This window comes from Rhinichthys klamathensis, unplaced genomic scaffold, assembly GCF_029890125.1.
Source record: "Rhinichthys klamathensis goyatoka isolate OS25496 unplaced genomic scaffold, OSU_Roscu_1.1 h1tg000155l_1, whole genome shotgun sequence".
Taxonomy (NCBI): Eukaryota; Metazoa; Chordata; class Actinopteri; order Cypriniformes; family Leuciscidae; genus Rhinichthys; species Rhinichthys klamathensis.
The window spans coordinates 1,022,501-1,040,684 of record NW_026606690.1 but is presented as its reverse complement, the minus strand read 5'-3'; the positions used below and the strand labels follow the sequence as shown (position 1 = coordinate 1,040,684).

The window sequence follows — 18,184 nt, the reverse complement described above, 5'->3', positions numbered from 1 at the left end:
AGACCGGTCCCTGTAAGAGCCAGTGTGTGTGGATGCATCACTCGATCAGACAGTGGCGCACAGCTTCTATAAATACACGTGTGATTGGCTGAGCTGTTATTGGATGTGTAAAGCTGAGGCGTGTAAGTAGGTAAAGGAATTACAGTAATCATGACACATTAGGACTGGCTATTACGATGACAGAGATTAAGTGTAGCTCAGAGTCACACAGGAACACAGACAGGTGTGGTGACGCCTCACTTCCTGCTGCAGTCTCTTCACTTCCTGCTCCATGTGGTCCACTTCCTGTCTGCAGTCCAGCAGCTGCTCGGTCTTCTCCTCTCTGAAACACACATCAACACACCCTCAGGCACAGGTCAAAGGTTAACTCGTCAGTCACATGACTCCGATGTCACTCTGGCGAAGCTGTGATAATCCCACTGTAAGACGAGAACCCTTCTACTAATGACCTTTCCTGGAGAGCGTATTTATCAAGCCTCTGAGCATTACTCACAGCAGCACTGCTGAGCCGTGACTGAGGAGGCTAGTCATCGAGCATCGCAGGCGTGAGGTGTAGGACTGAGTCTGGAGCGCCAGCCTCGAGATGATTCTCCACTAACAGGCTTGGAATCACTGATTCTCAGATAAATTCACATTGAATGGTGAAATTCCTAAGAGTTTTCATTCAACACACATTTGACAATAAATCATTTTCAAGAGAAAATATTATGATATACACATTTGAAATGAAAGATAAACAGGTTTTCCACCATGTCTTACAGATTTTGAACCGCTGTGCTGTTGACTGACCATATACAGTATAGCCTAGATATGATATCCTCCGCGGCCGTGGACTCGACAGAACCCGAGCCGGCGGGGGAAGCAGCGCTACTGATGCGGAAGCAGGTTATACAGGTTCAGGCCAACATGAGCCAGCGCTGAGGAAGATGAAGCTCTGTCCATCGTCTAACGATTCAAAAACATCCACTCTCTCCTGAAAGACTTCCTCACACACTCCTACTGGAACTCCTCCCCACCGGCGGGATCTCCAGCTAACTGGGGGAGTGACTCTTAGCTTCATTTGGTAACTTGCTTTTATACTTCAGTTTGAAAGTAGGAGCAAATATCATGGATTCTCAGCACTGAAGACTATTATGGCCCTTTGAGAAGCTTGCTAAATACGGCCCTGATGAGAGCGTGGCTGTGTGTGATCAAACACACGAACCCTCATCATGACTGGGGAACGGGAAGAGGAACTGTGTGACTGTTTTATAGCACAGATTAAAATAGCGCGTCCTCTTTCCCTGCAGTGAAGAGCAGAGCCTCATTACACACGTGCGTGCGCTAGGATGAGCCAGCGCTCCTCTGATCGGCCCGGATATATGTACATTAATGTGTTTAATGCTTGTAGGAACATCTGACTTGTTCCAGACAAGAACTGATTGTGTGTGAGAGTGGCGACTGCATCCGCTTTGCTCAACCCTTCCGACAGAAGAGCTGTAGCTGAGCTCACATCTGCAGTCTTACAGGGTTCGTGCAGGGACTGTAAAACCTCATTCCAGGACTTTTCAAGCAATGCTTTTTCAGTTTTCAAGGACTACACTCAGAGATCTCACTTATCAAACAATATCTTTATCATCTTTCAAATTATAAAAACGGTTAAAAGATAAACAAAAATTTATTAATAAAACAAAATGGTTCAAATAAAGTGCAGCGGATGCAATGACTGCGGAAGCTTTAACCATTGACAGGACACTACGACAAAGATATCGCTTTCCTCTTCCAAACTGATTTATTCCCATGAATATATGATGGGCCTGAAGAATGAAAGCTGTAATCTATACTCTGATATTTATATGAGCGATATCACTCATAGCCATGCGAAATGCCTCTATATCAGACGGACTCCAGCTTTAATTTTGTGTGAAAGGGTTGTTTAATCAATAAAATGAAACACTAATTTCACATATATTGTCTTTCAATATTTCATGCACTTTTCAAGTACCTTTTTTATAAATATGGCTGTTTTTAGGGTTTTCCAGGACTTACATTTCAAACTCAAGCACTTTGAGTCCGTGTACGAACCCTGTGATGATGATGTTTCTCGAGCACCAAACCAGCATTACAATGATTCCTGATAATCATGTGACACTGAAGACTGGAGTAAAATTCAGCTTTGCTTCACAAAAAAAGAATTACATATAATATATACAATTAAATATAAGAAAGGGGTCACTTGCGCTTCAGCCTAGTTCGTGCTCACGGAGCAGGACACCGAAATCTAAGAAGAAAGACCCCAGGTCTAGCTAGGAGCAGGAACAGGACTGGAGCACAGAACGTTTAAATTATCTTTATTACAAAATGACTAAGTGTGCTCCGGTCCTGTTCCTTGGTCCTAGCTAGACCTGGGGTCTTTCTTCTTATACACAATTAAATATATTATTGTTGAAAAAAGTTAGATTAGAATATTTCACAATATTGCTGTTTTTACTGTATTTTTGATCAACTAAATGCAGCCTTTGTGAGCATGAGACACTTCTGTCGAAAACAGTAAATGATCTTACTGACATCAAACGCTTGAACCGCAGTTTACATATAAAATACACTGAAACAGTACAGTTATTCTCAGCGGTCAGGTAATTAGGGTGTGTTAGATAGACTCATTTATATCCCAGGTCTGATTTACTCTACTCCTGCTTTAAAGTTACTCTATGTTGCTCTAATCCGTTTTATTTGTTGTTATGCATGTTACGTTATATCTTCTTTAATCTTGTTCTTCTGTAAAGCACTTTGGTCAGCCTAGTGGCTGCTGTAAATGTGCAATATAAATGAAAATTGAACTTGATTGAACTTGAATGTTTTATTAGTACAGTAAGTGAATGTAAATGATTGATCAGGGTTTGTTAAGAGTTGCCAGGCTGTCACAGAGCGGATTAGATAACTGTAATCTCTCCAGTCAGGGTTAGTGCTGTACTGTAGTTATTCCTCTGTTCCTGTTCCTGAAGTGATCAGAAGGAGAAGGGCTTGAAGAGCTTCTCTAAACACACACCCTGACCTGAACACCTGAGAGACACTTCCCCTCGTGTAGAGGAAGCTGAGTAATGTAAGAGGAAGTGATGTCAGATACTCACAGCTCCTGGCGCAGGCGTCTGATCTTAGCTTTAGCGTCGGCTAGCTCCACAGACAGATGCTGAACGCTCTCTGTGCGGCTCATGCTAGGAGACTCGCTGGGCGACGGGGCGAGAGTCATGTGACCACTGTCCCGCTCCACAGTCAGAGACACGATCATCTGACAGGAAAACACACACACATTACGCTGAGCATCATGGGTAATCAATGCAGCATTCAATATTGATTCATGCGTTTATACAGGGCTCGACATAAGCCTTTTCGTGCGCTTGCTCGGCTTCAGACAAGTTAATCTGTCATTCACAGAGTAAAAAAGTTGCTTGTCCAGAATTTTTTTCATTTTTAATTGTGTGAAGCAATATTCTCATCAGTGTTCAATCAGCTTTGATATATTTAAATCTGCATATTGTTATATTCCCCCCCCCCCTCATCTTTAATTTTAAATTCCTAAATTTGATCAATAAATTCACTTCGAATATTAAGCTAGTGGAGGAGTTAGCGTTAGCCCTGGGTTATATATCAGGGCCAGCACAGGCTAGTGGAGGAGTTAGCGTTAGCCCTGGGTTATATATCAGGGCCAGCACAGGCTAGTGGAGGAGTTAGTGTTAGCCCTGGGTTATATATCAGGGGCAGCACAGGCTAGTGGAGGAGTTAGTGTTAGCCCTGGGTTATATATCAGGGCCAGCACAGGCTAGTGGAGGAGTTAGTGTTAGCCCTGGGTTATATATCAGGGCCAGCACAGGCTAGTGGAGGAGTTAGTGTTAGCCCTGGGTTATATATCAGGGGCAGCACAGGCTAGTGGAGGAGTTAGTGTTAGCCCTGGGTTATATATCAGGGCCAGCACAGGCTAGTGGAGGAGTTAGTGTTAGCCCTGGGTTATATATCAGGGCCAGCACAGGCTAGTGGAGGAGTTAGTGTTAGCCCTGGGTTATATATCAGGGGCAGCACAGGCTAGTGGAGGAGTTAGTGTTAGCCCTGGGTTATATATCAGGGCCAGCACAGGCTAGTGGAGGAGTTAGTGTTAGCCCTGGGTTATATATCAGGGGCAGCACAGGCTAGTGGAGGAGTTAGTGTTAGCCCTGGGTTATATATCAGGGGCAGCACAGGCTGGTGGAGGAGTTAGTGTTAGCCCTGGGTTATATATCAGGGCCAGCACAGGCTAGTGGAGGAGTTAGTGTTAGCCCTGGGTTATATATCAGGGCCAGCACAGGCTAGTGGAGGAGTTAGTGTTCGCCCTGGGTTATATATCAGGGCCAGCACAGGCTAGTGGAGGAGTTAACGTTAGCCCTGGGTTATATATCAGGGGCAGCACAGGCTAGTGGAGGAGTTAGTGTTAGCCCTGGGTTATATATCAGGGCCAGCTCAGGCTAGTGGAGGAGTTAGTGTTAGCCCTGGGTTATATATCAGGGCCAGCTCAGGCTAGTGGAGGAGTTAGTGTTAGCCCTGGGTTATATATCAGGGCCAGCTCAGGCTAGTGGAGGAGTTAGTGTTAGCCCTGGGTTATATATCAGGGCCAGCTCAGGCTAGTGGAGGAGTTAGTGTTAGCCCTGGGTTATATATCAGGGCCAGCACAGGCTAGTGGAGGAGTTAGCGTTAGCCCTGGGTTATATATCAGGGCCAGCACAGGCTAGTGGAGGAGTTAGCGTTAGCCCTGGGTTATATATCAGGGCCAGCACAGGCTAGTGGAGGAGTTAGTGTTAGCCCTGGGTTATATATCAGGGCCAGCACAGGCTAGTGGAGGAGTTAGTGTTAGCCCTGGGTTATATATCAGGGCCAGCACAGGCTAGTGGAGGAGTTAGTGTTAGCCCTGGGTTATATATCAGGGCCAGCACAGGCTAGTGGAGGCGGGAGGGACAGATGAGGTGTAGTGAAGGTTTGCTCAACTGAAAACAGCAGAGACTGAAGATCGATTCTAGAGATTTAAGAATCCATATCGAGATCATTAAAAACGAGGTTGAAATTAAAAACTGAAATTGTCAACCCATTACACTCTTAATAAATGTTCTTTAATGAAATTGATGGTTCCATCGAACCTTTATGGGGGAAACGTATCTTTAGATTATTTAAATATTTTTCACACTACGAATAAAAACGGTTATTTTGAGAACGGATCACTGGAAGGTTCTTTGGGAAGCTTTATTTGTGAGAGTGTATCGTATTGTAAGGCCATTTATTTAAATGACGAAAGTGTTTCCTGAATATAAACCTGAGTGAGTCACATGGTCATTCAGCGAGTGTTGTCATTGGTTACCTCGGCGTGCTGGTCTCTCTCGTCGACGAGGCGCTTGAGGTTAAAGGTCAGGTGTCTGACGAGCTCTTCTTTATCGTGCGGGACAGACTCGCTCTCCTCCACACACTGAAGGTCAAACACGTTCTCCTGGTTATGGGTCACCTTCACACACACAGATAACAGAGGGTCAGAGGTCAGAGGTCAGCTTCACTCGTGTGGTCATGTGACACACACCTCTTGAATGTGAGCGGCGATGGCTGCCTGTGTGTCGAGGTCCAGCGTCTGGATCCTGTCGATGTACTCCTCCTTCCTGTTACACTGCAACACAGCGAGAGTGTGTGTGAGAGTGAGTGTGCGTGTGTGTGTGTGTGTGAGTGAGTGAGTGTGTGTGAGAGTGAGTGTTTGTGTGTGTGAGTGAGTGTGTGTGAGAGTGAGTGTTTGTGTGTGTGTGTGTGTGTGTGTGTGTGGGTGTGGGTGTGTGTGTGTGTGTGTGTGTGTGTGTGTGTGTGTGTGTGTGTGGGTGTGTGGGTGTGGGTGTGTGTGTGTGTGTGTGAGTGTGTGTGTGAGTGAGTGTGTGTGAGAGTGAGTGTTTGTGTGTGTGTGTGTGTGTGTGTGTGGGTGTGTGTGTGTGTGTGTGTGTGAGTGTGTGTGTGTCACCTGTACAGCACAGCCCAGCAGCAGCAACAGTAGTTTCCTCATCTCCTCAAGTCCTTGCTCTGAAACAGAAAACAGAAGCTCAGGCATGGTCAGTGTGTGTTTGTTTGTTTGTGTGTGTGTAGTGTAGTGTGTGTTCCTGACAGGAAGCTCAGGCATGGTCAGTGTGTGTGTGTGTGTGTTCCTGACAGGAAGCTCAGGCATGGTCATTGTGTGTGTGTGTGTGTGTTTGTTTGTTTGTGTGTGTTCCTGACAGGAAGCTCAGGCATGGTCAGTGTGTGTATAGTGTGTGTGTGTGTGTGTGAGGCATGGTCAGTGAGGGACACACACTTCCTGTGACCCTGAACTCATGCAGTGACATCACTCACTGAGCCACTGCCTTCACTGGCTGTATTTAAGCACTGTCACTGTTAGAGGTTCGTTTCTCAGGAACTCTGCTAACTGACGTTCACATTCATGATGTTTTAATGAGCTGCGTGACCAATAGCAAACCAGAACCTTCCAGCCATCCAATCAACTCCCCACAGACACAATCAAGCCCCGCCCACATCTGTTCTGGTTCCAGAAGCGCTTCAGTAAATGCTGAGATCTACATTTAGCTTATTCTGAGTGGAAATATTACCGTTTTCAAAAACCTTCAGTATTGTCGTCCTGCACCTTCTGTTCGACCTCGTCATGCTGGGACTTTCCCCTTTAAGAGGAATGCTGTGATCATGACGTCAGATGTCACGTGATGCAGTGACATCATCATGACATCACTCTCTCACACTCGGCTTGTTTGAGATGCGCCTTGCCTCGCCTGACGTGTGTGAGAGTAGGACTGCAGAGAGGAGTGAGACAGCACAGGCCAGCCGGACAGATCTCTCCTCTCCTGTGGATCTGACACCGGTGAGATCTAAGGCGGATTCACGCTCATGCACAGTGTTGCTAATAAACTGGGTGTAATTTAAGTTCTGTTGCTTTTATATGAAAATAAATATAATGAACAAGACACCTAAAGTACTTGTTATTTAATTCCATTCCAAATACGTGTTTATCAATAATTTTTTCTTTAATACAGACATAACTTATGTTTTTTTTAATTGTTTTTTTAAAATAAATAAATACGTTTTTTTTACATCAGAGCGAGGCGGGCCGCACTCGGACACATCTCTAACCGCACGCATCTCGCGCTGATCACCGGTGATCGGTTCTGCGCAGATTTTGCTCATCTCAAACAAGCCTAATGACTCAGCAGTTGCGAGACACCGAATGCATCTGGATCTCACACTCTCTCACACACACTCACTCACACACACTCACTCTCACTCACTCACTCACTCACTCACTCACTCACTCACTCACTCACTCACTCACTCACTCACTCACTCACTCACTCACTCAGACACTCACTCACACACTCACTCACTCACTCACTCAGACACTCAGACACTCACTCACACACTCACTCACTCACTCACTCACTCACTCACTCACTCACTCGTACACACACTCACTCACTCACTCACTCTCACTCACTCACTCACACTCACTCACTCACACTCACTCACTCACTCACTCACTCACTCACTCACTCACTCACTCACTCACTCACTCACTCACACACTCACACACTCACTCACTCAGACACTCACTCACTCACTCAGACACTCACTCACACTCACTCACTCACTCTCACTCACTCACTCACTCACTCACTCACTCACTCACTCACTCACTCACTCACTCACTCACTCACTCACTCACTCACTCACTCAGACACTCACTCACACACTCACTCACTCAGACACTCACTCACACACTCACTCACTCAGACACTCACTCACACACTCACTCACTCACTCACACACACTCACTCAGACACTCACTCACACACACACACTCACTCACTCACTCAGACACTCACTCACACACTCACTCACTCACTCACACACACTCACTCACTCACACACTCACTCACTCACTCACTCACACACACTCACTCACTCACTCACTCACTCACTCACTCACTCACTCACTCACTCACTCACTCACTCACTCACTCACTCAGACACTCACTCAGACACTCACTCAGACACTCACTCACACACTCACTCACTCACTCACTCACTCACTCACTCACTCACTCACTCACTCACTCACTCACTCAGACACTCACTCAGACACTCACTCACTCACTCACTCACTCACTCACTCACTCACTCACTCACTCACTCACTCACTCAGACACTCACTCAGACACTCACTCAGACACTCACTCACACACTCACTCACTCACTCACTCACTCACACACTCACTCAGACACTCACTCACTCACTCACTCACTCACTCACTCACACACTCACACTCACTCACTCACTCACTCACTCACTCACTCACTCACTCACTCACTCACTCACTCACTCACTCACTCACTCACTCACTCACTCACTCACTCACTCACTCACTCACTCACTCACTCACTCAGACACTCACTCAGACACTCACTCAGACACTCACTCAGACACTCACTCACACACTCACTCACACACTCACTCACTCACTCACTCACTCACTCACTCACACACTCACTCAGACACTCACTCACTCACTCACTCACTCACTCACTCACTCACTCACTCACTCACTCACTCACTCACTCACTCACTCACTCACTCTCACACACACACTCGTGGTTCAAGTGCGACAAAAGTCCTGGGCTCTTGGACCCCTCTGATGAAGACTCAAATTTAAAGCTGCAGTCCGTAGCTTTTTTAAGTTAAAAATAATCCAAAATAATTATATTAAAAAAAACATATTCTGCCAGTGGTCAAAACTATCTGCTTGCCATAGCTAGATTCAAAACGGTTAGCTTGTAATAATGATTTTAATTCCAGTGGTACTGGTGGGTTTCCGCGGGAAACTCGAGCATGTCTTTGCGTCATGACGTCACACCCGTACACATAAAGAAGGAGTTCGGCTAGCCGGCTATACTGCGCGTGACGAGATGTTTAGATGTATAGGCTTTTCTCGCAGCACTTTACATAATTAAACTTATGGCGGATCCAGAAAGATCCAAACAACAATCATCAGTGTCAACTGGAGATTCAGCAGTTATAAAACCCAAAAGACTTCGTACTTCGGATTTAAGGTGGCTAGAGAAAGAGAAAGAAACCGTCTCATGCGAACACAAGGATTTAAACATCGGCGGGGCTTTTGAAAAGTGCGTGAACTCCGTGTTTTGAAGGGGTTCGAGACGGAAGAAGAGACGGCTTTTTTCTGCTGAACAAGTAAGACATTTCAATAGTTCAATCGTGTAACAGTACGTTTTCTTAATTCACACAGTTATGGAGTTTCCTTTGTTGTGCCTTTCTTGTTTTGCTATTATGGAGAATATGAATTCTGAACTACACAGGTAACCATAAAACACATTAAATTTAACATTAGTCACGCAATGCTGATGTTGTTAACATGAACAATTTGAGAACAAAGTAGGCTATAATTTGCACGGTTGCTGTAAATCATGTTGATTAAATCTAACGAAGCTTATCATGTCGAATGCTTTTTCCCCCTTAGTTGGTCAGAACAAAAATGGATGTTACTTACTTGTTCAGAAGACATTTTCCTATGAAAATTCTTATGTTGGTCAAACTTTCAAAAAGTGAATCTGTGATTCTGTATGCCAGTATCCACACAGCGCGGTGACTGACAGCAGCACTCGCCTCAAAGCACTGTGTTCATCCGCGCTGTTTCATGCCGATTTACAACCCACGTAAAGATGATAATTCAGCGAATCACTGCAGTTACAGATTTCGAACAGAGAGATGGCGACAAAGAGGAAAAGCTACGGACTGCAGCTTTAAGCAATTTGTATAAATATTTTTATAATGGGGGGGGGGGGGGGGGACTCCTGGGTCAAGGGTCAAATGTGAAAAATGAGAATTGTCATGGTGTTATTTAGCATGGATGTGAATGGAGACTGAGATGAGGCGTACCACTGAGAGGAGTCCTGCCCAACACCAGCACATCAGGAAGTGACATCACCACCAGCTGCTGCAGCGCCTCCTGGAACACACACACACACACACACACACACACACGTCAACAACACTTCACTACACATCATCTGCAGCTCCTGCCATCCCATAATCTCAGTCATCTTTGATACTGCTGATATGAATCAAAGTCTCAGCTCTCAAATCCTGTCAGTTTCATCAGTAAACTCAGTCAGTGTGTGTGTGTGTGTGTGTGAAGAAGAACCGCTCATCTCTTCCTCTTTACTACTAGTTACAGCAGCAAATAAACATCAGTGAACATCAGAAGATTCAGAACAACTTCCTGAAATCAATCAATCAGAGTTTCAACCGTCAATGAAACAGCTGGAGAACAATAACATTATCCTCAATAACACGTTCATACTGAAGAAACAATTATACAGGTTAAAGGTTATTATAGCAAAAGCATTATCAAACCTACCTAATGAGCAGATCAGCAGTTATATCAGCAGACAAATATCAAAAAAATTATTTTCTAAATGTTTTTTTCTTTTTTTTTCCCAAATAACGTAATATTGTCGGAACGCTAAAGGCGTAACTCTGAAGTGCAGCGCCGGCCAGTGTGTGTGTGTGCATGAGAGACGCGTGGCGAGCGCGAGATCCGGACGGCACACTCTTTCTTTAAAGCTGACGTATGCAAAACTGGCAATTTGTAGTGTTTGAATGAGAGCTGCTTTCTGTATGGTTCAGTTCTCACATCAGTACGCTGTAAACAGATCTGTGTTACTCAGGGTTACTGTACGCCTCCACAGTGTGTGTCAGTCGAGGCTACGGCCGTTACTCAGGGTTACTGTACGCCTCCACAGTGTGTGTCAGTCGAGGCTACGGCCGTTACTCAGGGTTACTGTACGCCTCCACAGTGTGTGTCAGTCGAGGCTACGGCCGTTACTCAGGGTTACTGTACGCCTCCAGTGTGTGTCAGTCGAGGCTACGGCCGTTACTCAGGGTTACTGTACGCCTCCACAGTGTGTGTCAGTCGAGGCTACGGCCGTTACTCAGGGTTACTGTACGCCTCCACAGTGTGTGTCAGTCGAGGCTACGGCCGTTACTCAGGGTTACTGTACGCCTCCACAGTGTGTGTCAGTCGAGGCTACGGCCGTTACTCAGGGTTACTGTACGCCTCCAGTGTGTGTCAGTCGAGGCTACGGCCGTTACTCAGGGTTACTGTACGCCTCCACAGTGTGTGTCAGTCGAGGCTACGGCCGTTACTCAGGGTTACTGTACGCCTCCACAGTGTGTGTCAGTCGAGGCTACGGCCGTTACTCAGGGTTACTGTACGCCTCCACAGTGTGTGTCAGTCGAGGCTACGGCCGTTACTCAGGGTTACTGTACGCCTCCACAGTGTGTGTCAGTCGAGGCTACGGCCGTTACTCAGGGTTACTGTACGCCTCCAGTGTGTGTCAGTCGAGGCTACGGCCGTTACTCAGGGTTACTGTACGCCTCCACAGTGTGTGTCAGTCGAGGCTACGGCCGTTACTCAGGGTTACTGTACGCCTCCACAGTGTGTGTCAGTCGAGGCTACGGCCGTTACTCAGGGTTACTGTACGCCTCCAGTGTGTGTCAGTCGAGGCTACGGCCGTTACTCAGGGTTACTGTACGCCTCCAGTGTGTGTGTCAGTCGAGGCTACGGCCGTTACTCAGGGTTACTGTACGCCTCCACAGTGTGTGTCAGTCGAGGCTACGGCCGTTACTCAGGGTTACTGTACGCCTCCAGTGTGTGTCAGTCGAGGCTACGGCCGTTACTCAGGGTTACTGTACGCCTCCAGTGTGTGTCAGTCGAGGCTACGGCTGTTACTCAGGGTTACTGTACGCCTCCAGTGTGTGTCAGTCGAGGCTACGGCCGTTACTCAGGGTTACTGTACGCCTCCACAGTGTGTGTCAGTCGAGGCTACGGCCGTTACTCAGGGTTACTGTACGCCTCCACAGTGTGTGTCAGTCGAGGCTACGGCCGTTACTCAGGGTTACTGTACGCCTCCAGTGTGTGTCAGTCGAGGCTACGGCCGTTACTCAGGGTTACTGTACGCCTCCACAGTGTGTGTCAGTCGAGGCTACGGCCGTTACTCAGGGTTACTGTACGCCTCCACAGTGTGTGTCAGTCGAGGCTACGGCCGTTACTCAGGGTTACTGTACGCCTCCAGTGTGTGTCAGTCGAGGCTACGGCCGTTACTCAGGGTTACTGTACGCCTCCACAGTGTGTGTCAGTCGAGGCTACGGCCGTTACTCAGGGTTACTGTACGCCTACAGTGTGTGTGTCAGTCGAGGCTACGGCTGTTACTCAGGGTTACTGTACGCCTCCACAGTGTGTGTCAGTCGAGGCTACGGCCGTTACTCAGGGTTACTGTACGCCTCCAGTGTGTGTGTCAGTCGAGGCTACGGCTGTTACTCAGGGTTACTGTACGCCTCCAGTGTGTGTGTCAGTCGAGGCTACGGCTGTTACTCAGGGTTACTGTACGCCTCCAGTGTGTGTGTCAGTCGAGGCTACGGCCGTTACTCAGGGTTACTGTACGCCTCCAGTGTGTGTCAGTCGAGGCTACGGCCGTTACTCAGGGTTACTGTACGCCTCCAGTGTGTGTCAGTCGAGGCTACGGCCGTTACTCAGGGTTACTGTACGCCTCCACAGTGTGTGTCAGTCGAGGCTACGGCCGTTACTCAGGGTTACTGTACGCCTACAGTGTGTGTGTCAGTCGAGGCTACGGCTGTTACTCAGGGTTACTGTACGCCTCCACAGTGTGTGTCAGTCGAGGCTACGGCCGTTACTCAGGGTTACTGTACGCCTCCACAGTGTGTGTCAGTCGAGGCTACGGCCGTTACTCAGGGTTACTGTACGCCTCCACAGTGTGTGTCAGTCGAGGCTACGGCCGTTACTCAGGGTTACTGTACGCCTCCACAGTGTGTGTCAGTCGAGGCTACGGCCGTTACTCAGGGTTACTGTACGCCTCCAGTGTGTGTCAGTCGAGGCTACGGCCGTTACTCAGGGTTACTGTACGCCTCCACAGTGTGTGTCAGTCGATGCTACGGCCGTTACTCAGGGTTACTGTACGCCTCCAGTGTGTGTCAGTCGAGGCTACGGCCGTTACTCAGGGTTACTGTACGCCTCCAGTGTGTGTCAGTCGAGGCTACGGCTGTTACTCAGGGTTACTGTACGCCTCCACAGTGTGTGTCAGTCGAGGCTACGGCCGTTACTCAGGGTTACTGTACGCCTCCAGTGTGTGTCAGTCGAGGCTACGGCCGTTACTCAGGGTTACTGTACGCCTCCACAGTGTGTGTCAGTCGAGGCTACGGCCGTTACTCAGGGTTACTGTACGCCTCCACAGTGTGTGTCAGTCGATGCTACGGCCGTTACTCAGGGTTACTGTACGCCTCCAGTGTGTGTCAGTCGAGGCTACGGCCGTTACTCAGGGTTACTGTACGCCTCCAGTGTGTGTCAGTCGAGGCTACGGCCGTTACTCAGGGTTACTGTACGCCTCCACAGTGTGTGTCAGTCGAGGCTACGGCTGTTACTCAGGGTTACTGTACGCCTCCACAGTGTGTGTCAGTCGAGGCTACGGCTGTTACTCAGGGTTACTGTACGCCTCCACAGTGTGTGTCAGTCGAGGCTACGGCCGTTACTCAGGGTTACTGTACGCCTCCACAGTGTGTGTCAGTCGAGGCTACGGCCGTTACTCAGGGTTACTGTACGCCTCCACAGTGTGTGTCAGTCGAGGCTACGGCCGTTACTCAGGGTTACTGTACGCCTCCAGTGTGTGTCAGTCGAGGCTACGGCCGTTACTCAGGGTTACTGTACGCCTCCAGTGTGTGTCAGTCGAGGCTACGGCCGTTACTCAGGGTTACTGTACGCCTCCAGTGTGTGTCAGTCGAGGCTACGGCCGTTACTCAGGGTTACTGTACGCCTCCAGTGTGTGTCAGTCGAGGCTACGGCCGTTACTCAGGGTTACTGTACGCCTCCACAGTGTGTGTCAGTCGATGCTACGGCCGTTACTCAGGGTTACTGTACGCCTCCAGTGTGTGTCAGTCGAGGCTACGGCCGTTACTCAGGGTTCCTGTACGCCTCCACAGTGTGTGTCAGTCGAGGCTACGGCCGTTACTCAGGGTTACTGTACGCCTCCACAGTGTGTGTCAGTCGAGGCTACGGCCGTTACTCAGGGTTACTGTACGCCTCCAGTGTGTGTCAGTCGAGGCTACGGCCGTTACTCAGGGTTCCTGTACGCCTCCACAGTGTGTGTCAGTCGAGGCTACGGCCGTTACTCAGGGTTACTGTACGCCTCCACAGTGTGTGTCAGTCGAGGCTACGGCCGTTACTCAGGGTTACTGTACGCCTCCACAGTGTGTGTCAGTCGAGGCTACGGCCGTTACTCAGGGTTACTGTACGCCTACAGTGTGTGTCAGTCGAGGCTACGGCCGTTACTCAGGGTTACTGTACGCCTCCAGTGTGTGTCAGTCGAGGCTACGGCCGTTACTCAGGGTTACTGTACGCCTCCACAGTGTGTGTCAGTCGAGGCTACGGCCGTTACTCAGGGTTACTGTACGCCTCCACAGTGTGTGTCAGTCGAGGCTACAGCCGTTACTCAGGGTTACTGTACGCCTCCACAGTGTGTGTCAGTCGAGGCTACGGCCGTTACTCAGGGTTACTGTACGCCTCCACAGTGTGTGTCAGTCGAGGCTACGGCCGTTACTCAGGGTTACTGTACGCCTCCACAGTGTGTGTCAGTCGAGGCTACGGCCGTTACTCAGGGTTACTGTACGCCTCCACAGTGTGTGTCAGTCGAGGCTACGGCCGTTACTCAGGGTTACTGTACGCCTCCACAGTGTGTGTCAGTCGAGGCTACGGCCGTTACTCAGGGTTACTGTACGCCTCCAGTGTGTGTCAGTCGAGGCTACGGCCGTTACTCAGGGTTACTGTACGCCTCCAGTGTGTGTCAGTCGAGGCTACGGCCGTTACTCAGGGTTACTGTACGCCTCCACAGTGTGTGTCAGTCGAGGCTACGGCCGTTACTCAGGGTTACTGTACTCCTCCACAGTGTGTGTCAGTCGAGGCTACGGCCGTTACTCAGGGTTACTGTACGCCTCCACAGTGTGTGTCAGTCGAGGCTACGGCCGTTACTCAGGGTTACTGTACGCCTCCAGTGTGTGTCAGTCGAGGCTACGGCCGTTACTCAGGGTTACTGTACGCCTCCACAGTGTGTGTCAGTCGAGGCTACGGCCGTTACTCAGGGTTACTGTACGCCTCCAGTGTGTGTCAGTCGAGGCTACGGCCGTTACTCAGGGTTACTGTACGCCTCCAGTGTGTGTCAGTCGAGGCTACGGCTGTTACTCAGGGTTACTGTACGCCTCCACAGTGTGTGTCAGTCGAGGCTACGGCCGTTACTCAGGGTTACTGTACGCCTCCACAGTGTGTGTCAGTCGAGGCTACGGCCGTTACTCAGGGTTACTGTACGCCTCCACAGTGTGTGTCAGTCGAGGCTACGGCCGTTACTCAGGGTTACTGTACGCCTCCAGTGTGTGTCAGTCGAGGCTACGGCCGTTACTCAGGGTTACTGTACGCCTCCACAGTGTGTGTCAGTCGATGCTACGGCCGTTACTCAGGGTTACTGTACGCCTCCAGTGTGTGTCAGTCGAGGCTACGGCCGTTACTCAGGGTTACTGTACGCCTCCACAGTGTGTGTCAGTCGAGGCTACGGCCGTTACTCAGGGTTACTGTACGCCTCCACAGTGTGTGTCAGTCGATGCTACGGCCGTTACTCAGGGTTACTGTACGCCTCCAGTGTGTGTCAGTCGAGGCTACGGCCGTTACTCAGGGTTACTGTACGCCTCCACAGTGTGTGTCAGTCGAGGCTACGGCCGTTACTCAGGGTTACTGTACGCCTCCACAGTGTGTGTCAGTCGAGGCTACGGCCGTTACTCAGGGTTACTGTACGCCTCCACAGTGTGTCAGTCGAGGCTACGGCTGTTACTCAGGGTTACTGTACGCCTCCAGTGTGTGTCAGTCGAGGCTACGGCCGTTACTCAGGGTTACTGTACGCCTCCAGTGTGTGTCAGTCGAGGCTACGGCTGTTACTCAGGGTTACTGTACGCCTCCAGTGTGTGTCAGTCGAGGCTACGGCCGTTACTCAGGGTTACTGTACGCCTCCAGTGTGTGTCAGTCGAGGCTACGGCCGTTACTCAGGGTTACTGTACGCCTCCAGTGTGTGTCAGTCGAGGCTACGGCCGTTACTCAGGGTTACTGTACGCCTCCACAGTGTGTGTCAGTCGAGGCTACGGCCGTTACTCAGGGTTACTGTACGCCTCCACAGTGTGTGTCAGTCGAGGCTACGGCCGTTACTCAGGGTTACTGTACGCCTCCACAGTGTGTGTCAGTCGATGCTACGGCCGTTACTCAGGGTTACTGTACGCCTCCAGTGTGTGTCAGTCGAGGCTACGGCCGTTACTCAGGGTTACTGTACGCCTCCACAGTGTGTGTCAGTCGAGGCTACGGCCGTTACTCAGGGTTACTGTACGCCTCCACAGTGTGTGTCAGTCGAGGCTACGGCCGTTACTCAGGGTTACTGTACGCCTCCACAGTGTGTGTCAGTCGAGGCTACGGCTGTTACTCAGGGTTACTGTACGCCTCCAGTGTGTGTCAGTCGAGGCTACGGCCGTTACTCAGGGTTACTGTACGCCTCCACAGTGTGTGTCAGTCGAGGCTACGGCCGTTACTCAGGGTTACTGTACGCCTCCACAGTGTGTGTCAGTCGAGGCTACGGCTGTTACTCAGGGTTACTGTACGCCTCCACAGTGTGTGTCAGTCGATGCTACGGCCGTTACTCAGGGTTACTGTACGCCTCCACAGTGTGTGTCAGTCGAGGCTACGGCCGTTACTCAGGGTTACTGTACGCCTCCACAGTGTGTGTCAGTCGAGGCTACGGCCGTTACTCAGGGTTACTGTACGCCTCCACAGTGTGTGTCAGTCGAGGCTACGGCTGTTACTCAGGGTTACTGTACGCCTCCACAGTGTGTGTCAGTCGATGCTACGGCCGTTACTCAGGGTTACTGTACGCCTCCAGTGTGTTTCAGTCGAGGCTACGGCCGTTACTCAGGGTTACTGTACGCCTCCAGTGTGTGTCAGTCGAGGCTACGGCCGTTACTCAGGGTTACTGTACGCCTCCACAGTGTGTGTCAGTCGAGGCTACGGCCGTTACTCAGGGTTACTGTACGCCTCCAGTGTGTGTCAGTCGAGGCTACGGCCGTTACTCAGGGTTACTGTACGCCTCCACAGTGTGTGTCAGTCGAGGCTACGGCCGTTACTCAGGGTTACTGTACGCCTCCACAGTGTGTGTCAGTCGAGGCTACGGCCGTTACTCAGGGTTACTGTACGCCTCCACAGTGTGTGTCAGTCGAGGCTACGGCTGTTACTCAGGGTTACTGTACGCCTCCAGTGTGTGTCAGTCGAGGCTACGGCCGTTACTCAGGGTTACTGTACGCCTCCAGTGTGTGTCAGTCGAGGCTACGGCCGTTACTCAGGGTTACTGTACGCCTCCACAGTGTGTGTCAGTCGAGGCTACGGCCGTTACTCAGGGTTACTGTACGCCTCCACAGTGTGTGTCAGTCGAGGCTACGGCCGTTACTCAGGGTTACTGTACGCCTCCACAGTGTGTGTCAGTCGAGGCTACGGCTGTTACTCAGGGTTACTGTACGCCTCCAGTGTGTGTCAGTCGAGGCTACGGCCGTTACTCAGGGTTACTGTACGCCTCCAGTGTGTGTCAGTCGAGGCTACGGCCGTTACTCAGGGTTACTGTACGCCTCCAGTGTGTGTCAGTCGAGGCTACGGCTGTTACTCAGGGTTACTGTACGCCTCCAGTGTGTGTCAGTCGAGGCTACGGCCGTTACTCAGGGTTACTGTACGCCTCCAGTGTGTGTCAGTCGAGGCTACGGCCGTTACTCAGGGTTACTGTACGCCTCCACAGTGTGTGTCAGTCGATGCTACGGCCGTTACTCAGGGTTACTGTACGCCTCCAGTGTGTGTCAGTCGAGGCTACGGCTGTTACTCAGGGTTACTGTACGCCTCCAGTGTGTGTCAGTCGAGGCTACGGCCGTTACTCAGGGTTACTGTACGCCTCCAGTGTGTGTCAGCACAGAGAGCACTGTGACTGTGCTAGAGATGCAGATGATTATTCACTGTTT

General features: G+C 50.0%; 1 protein-coding gene across 4 annotated transcripts in view; it reads right to left on the bottom strand.

The window, feature by feature from the left end:
• ccdc88ab (coiled-coil domain containing 88Ab) overlaps nt 1–18,184 on the bottom strand; it is a 117,689-nt gene that overhangs the window by 70,878 nt on the left and 28,627 nt on the right. For all 4 annotated transcript variants that reach the window (XM_056258587.1, XM_056258585.1, XM_056258586.1 and 1 more), the window contains exons 4-9: nt 9,968–10,037; nt 5,996–6,054; nt 5,573–5,656; nt 5,360–5,500; nt 3,111–3,268; nt 241–322 (exon numbers count right to left, since the gene is read on the bottom strand). In XM_056258587.1, coding sequence (XP_056114562.1) covers nt 241–322; nt 3,111–3,268; nt 5,360–5,500; nt 5,573–5,656; nt 5,996–6,054; nt 9,968–10,037 — 594 coding nt within the window. The remainder of the gene's footprint in view (nt 1–240; nt 323–3,110; nt 3,269–5,359; nt 5,501–5,572; nt 5,657–5,995; nt 6,055–9,967; nt 10,038–18,184) is intronic.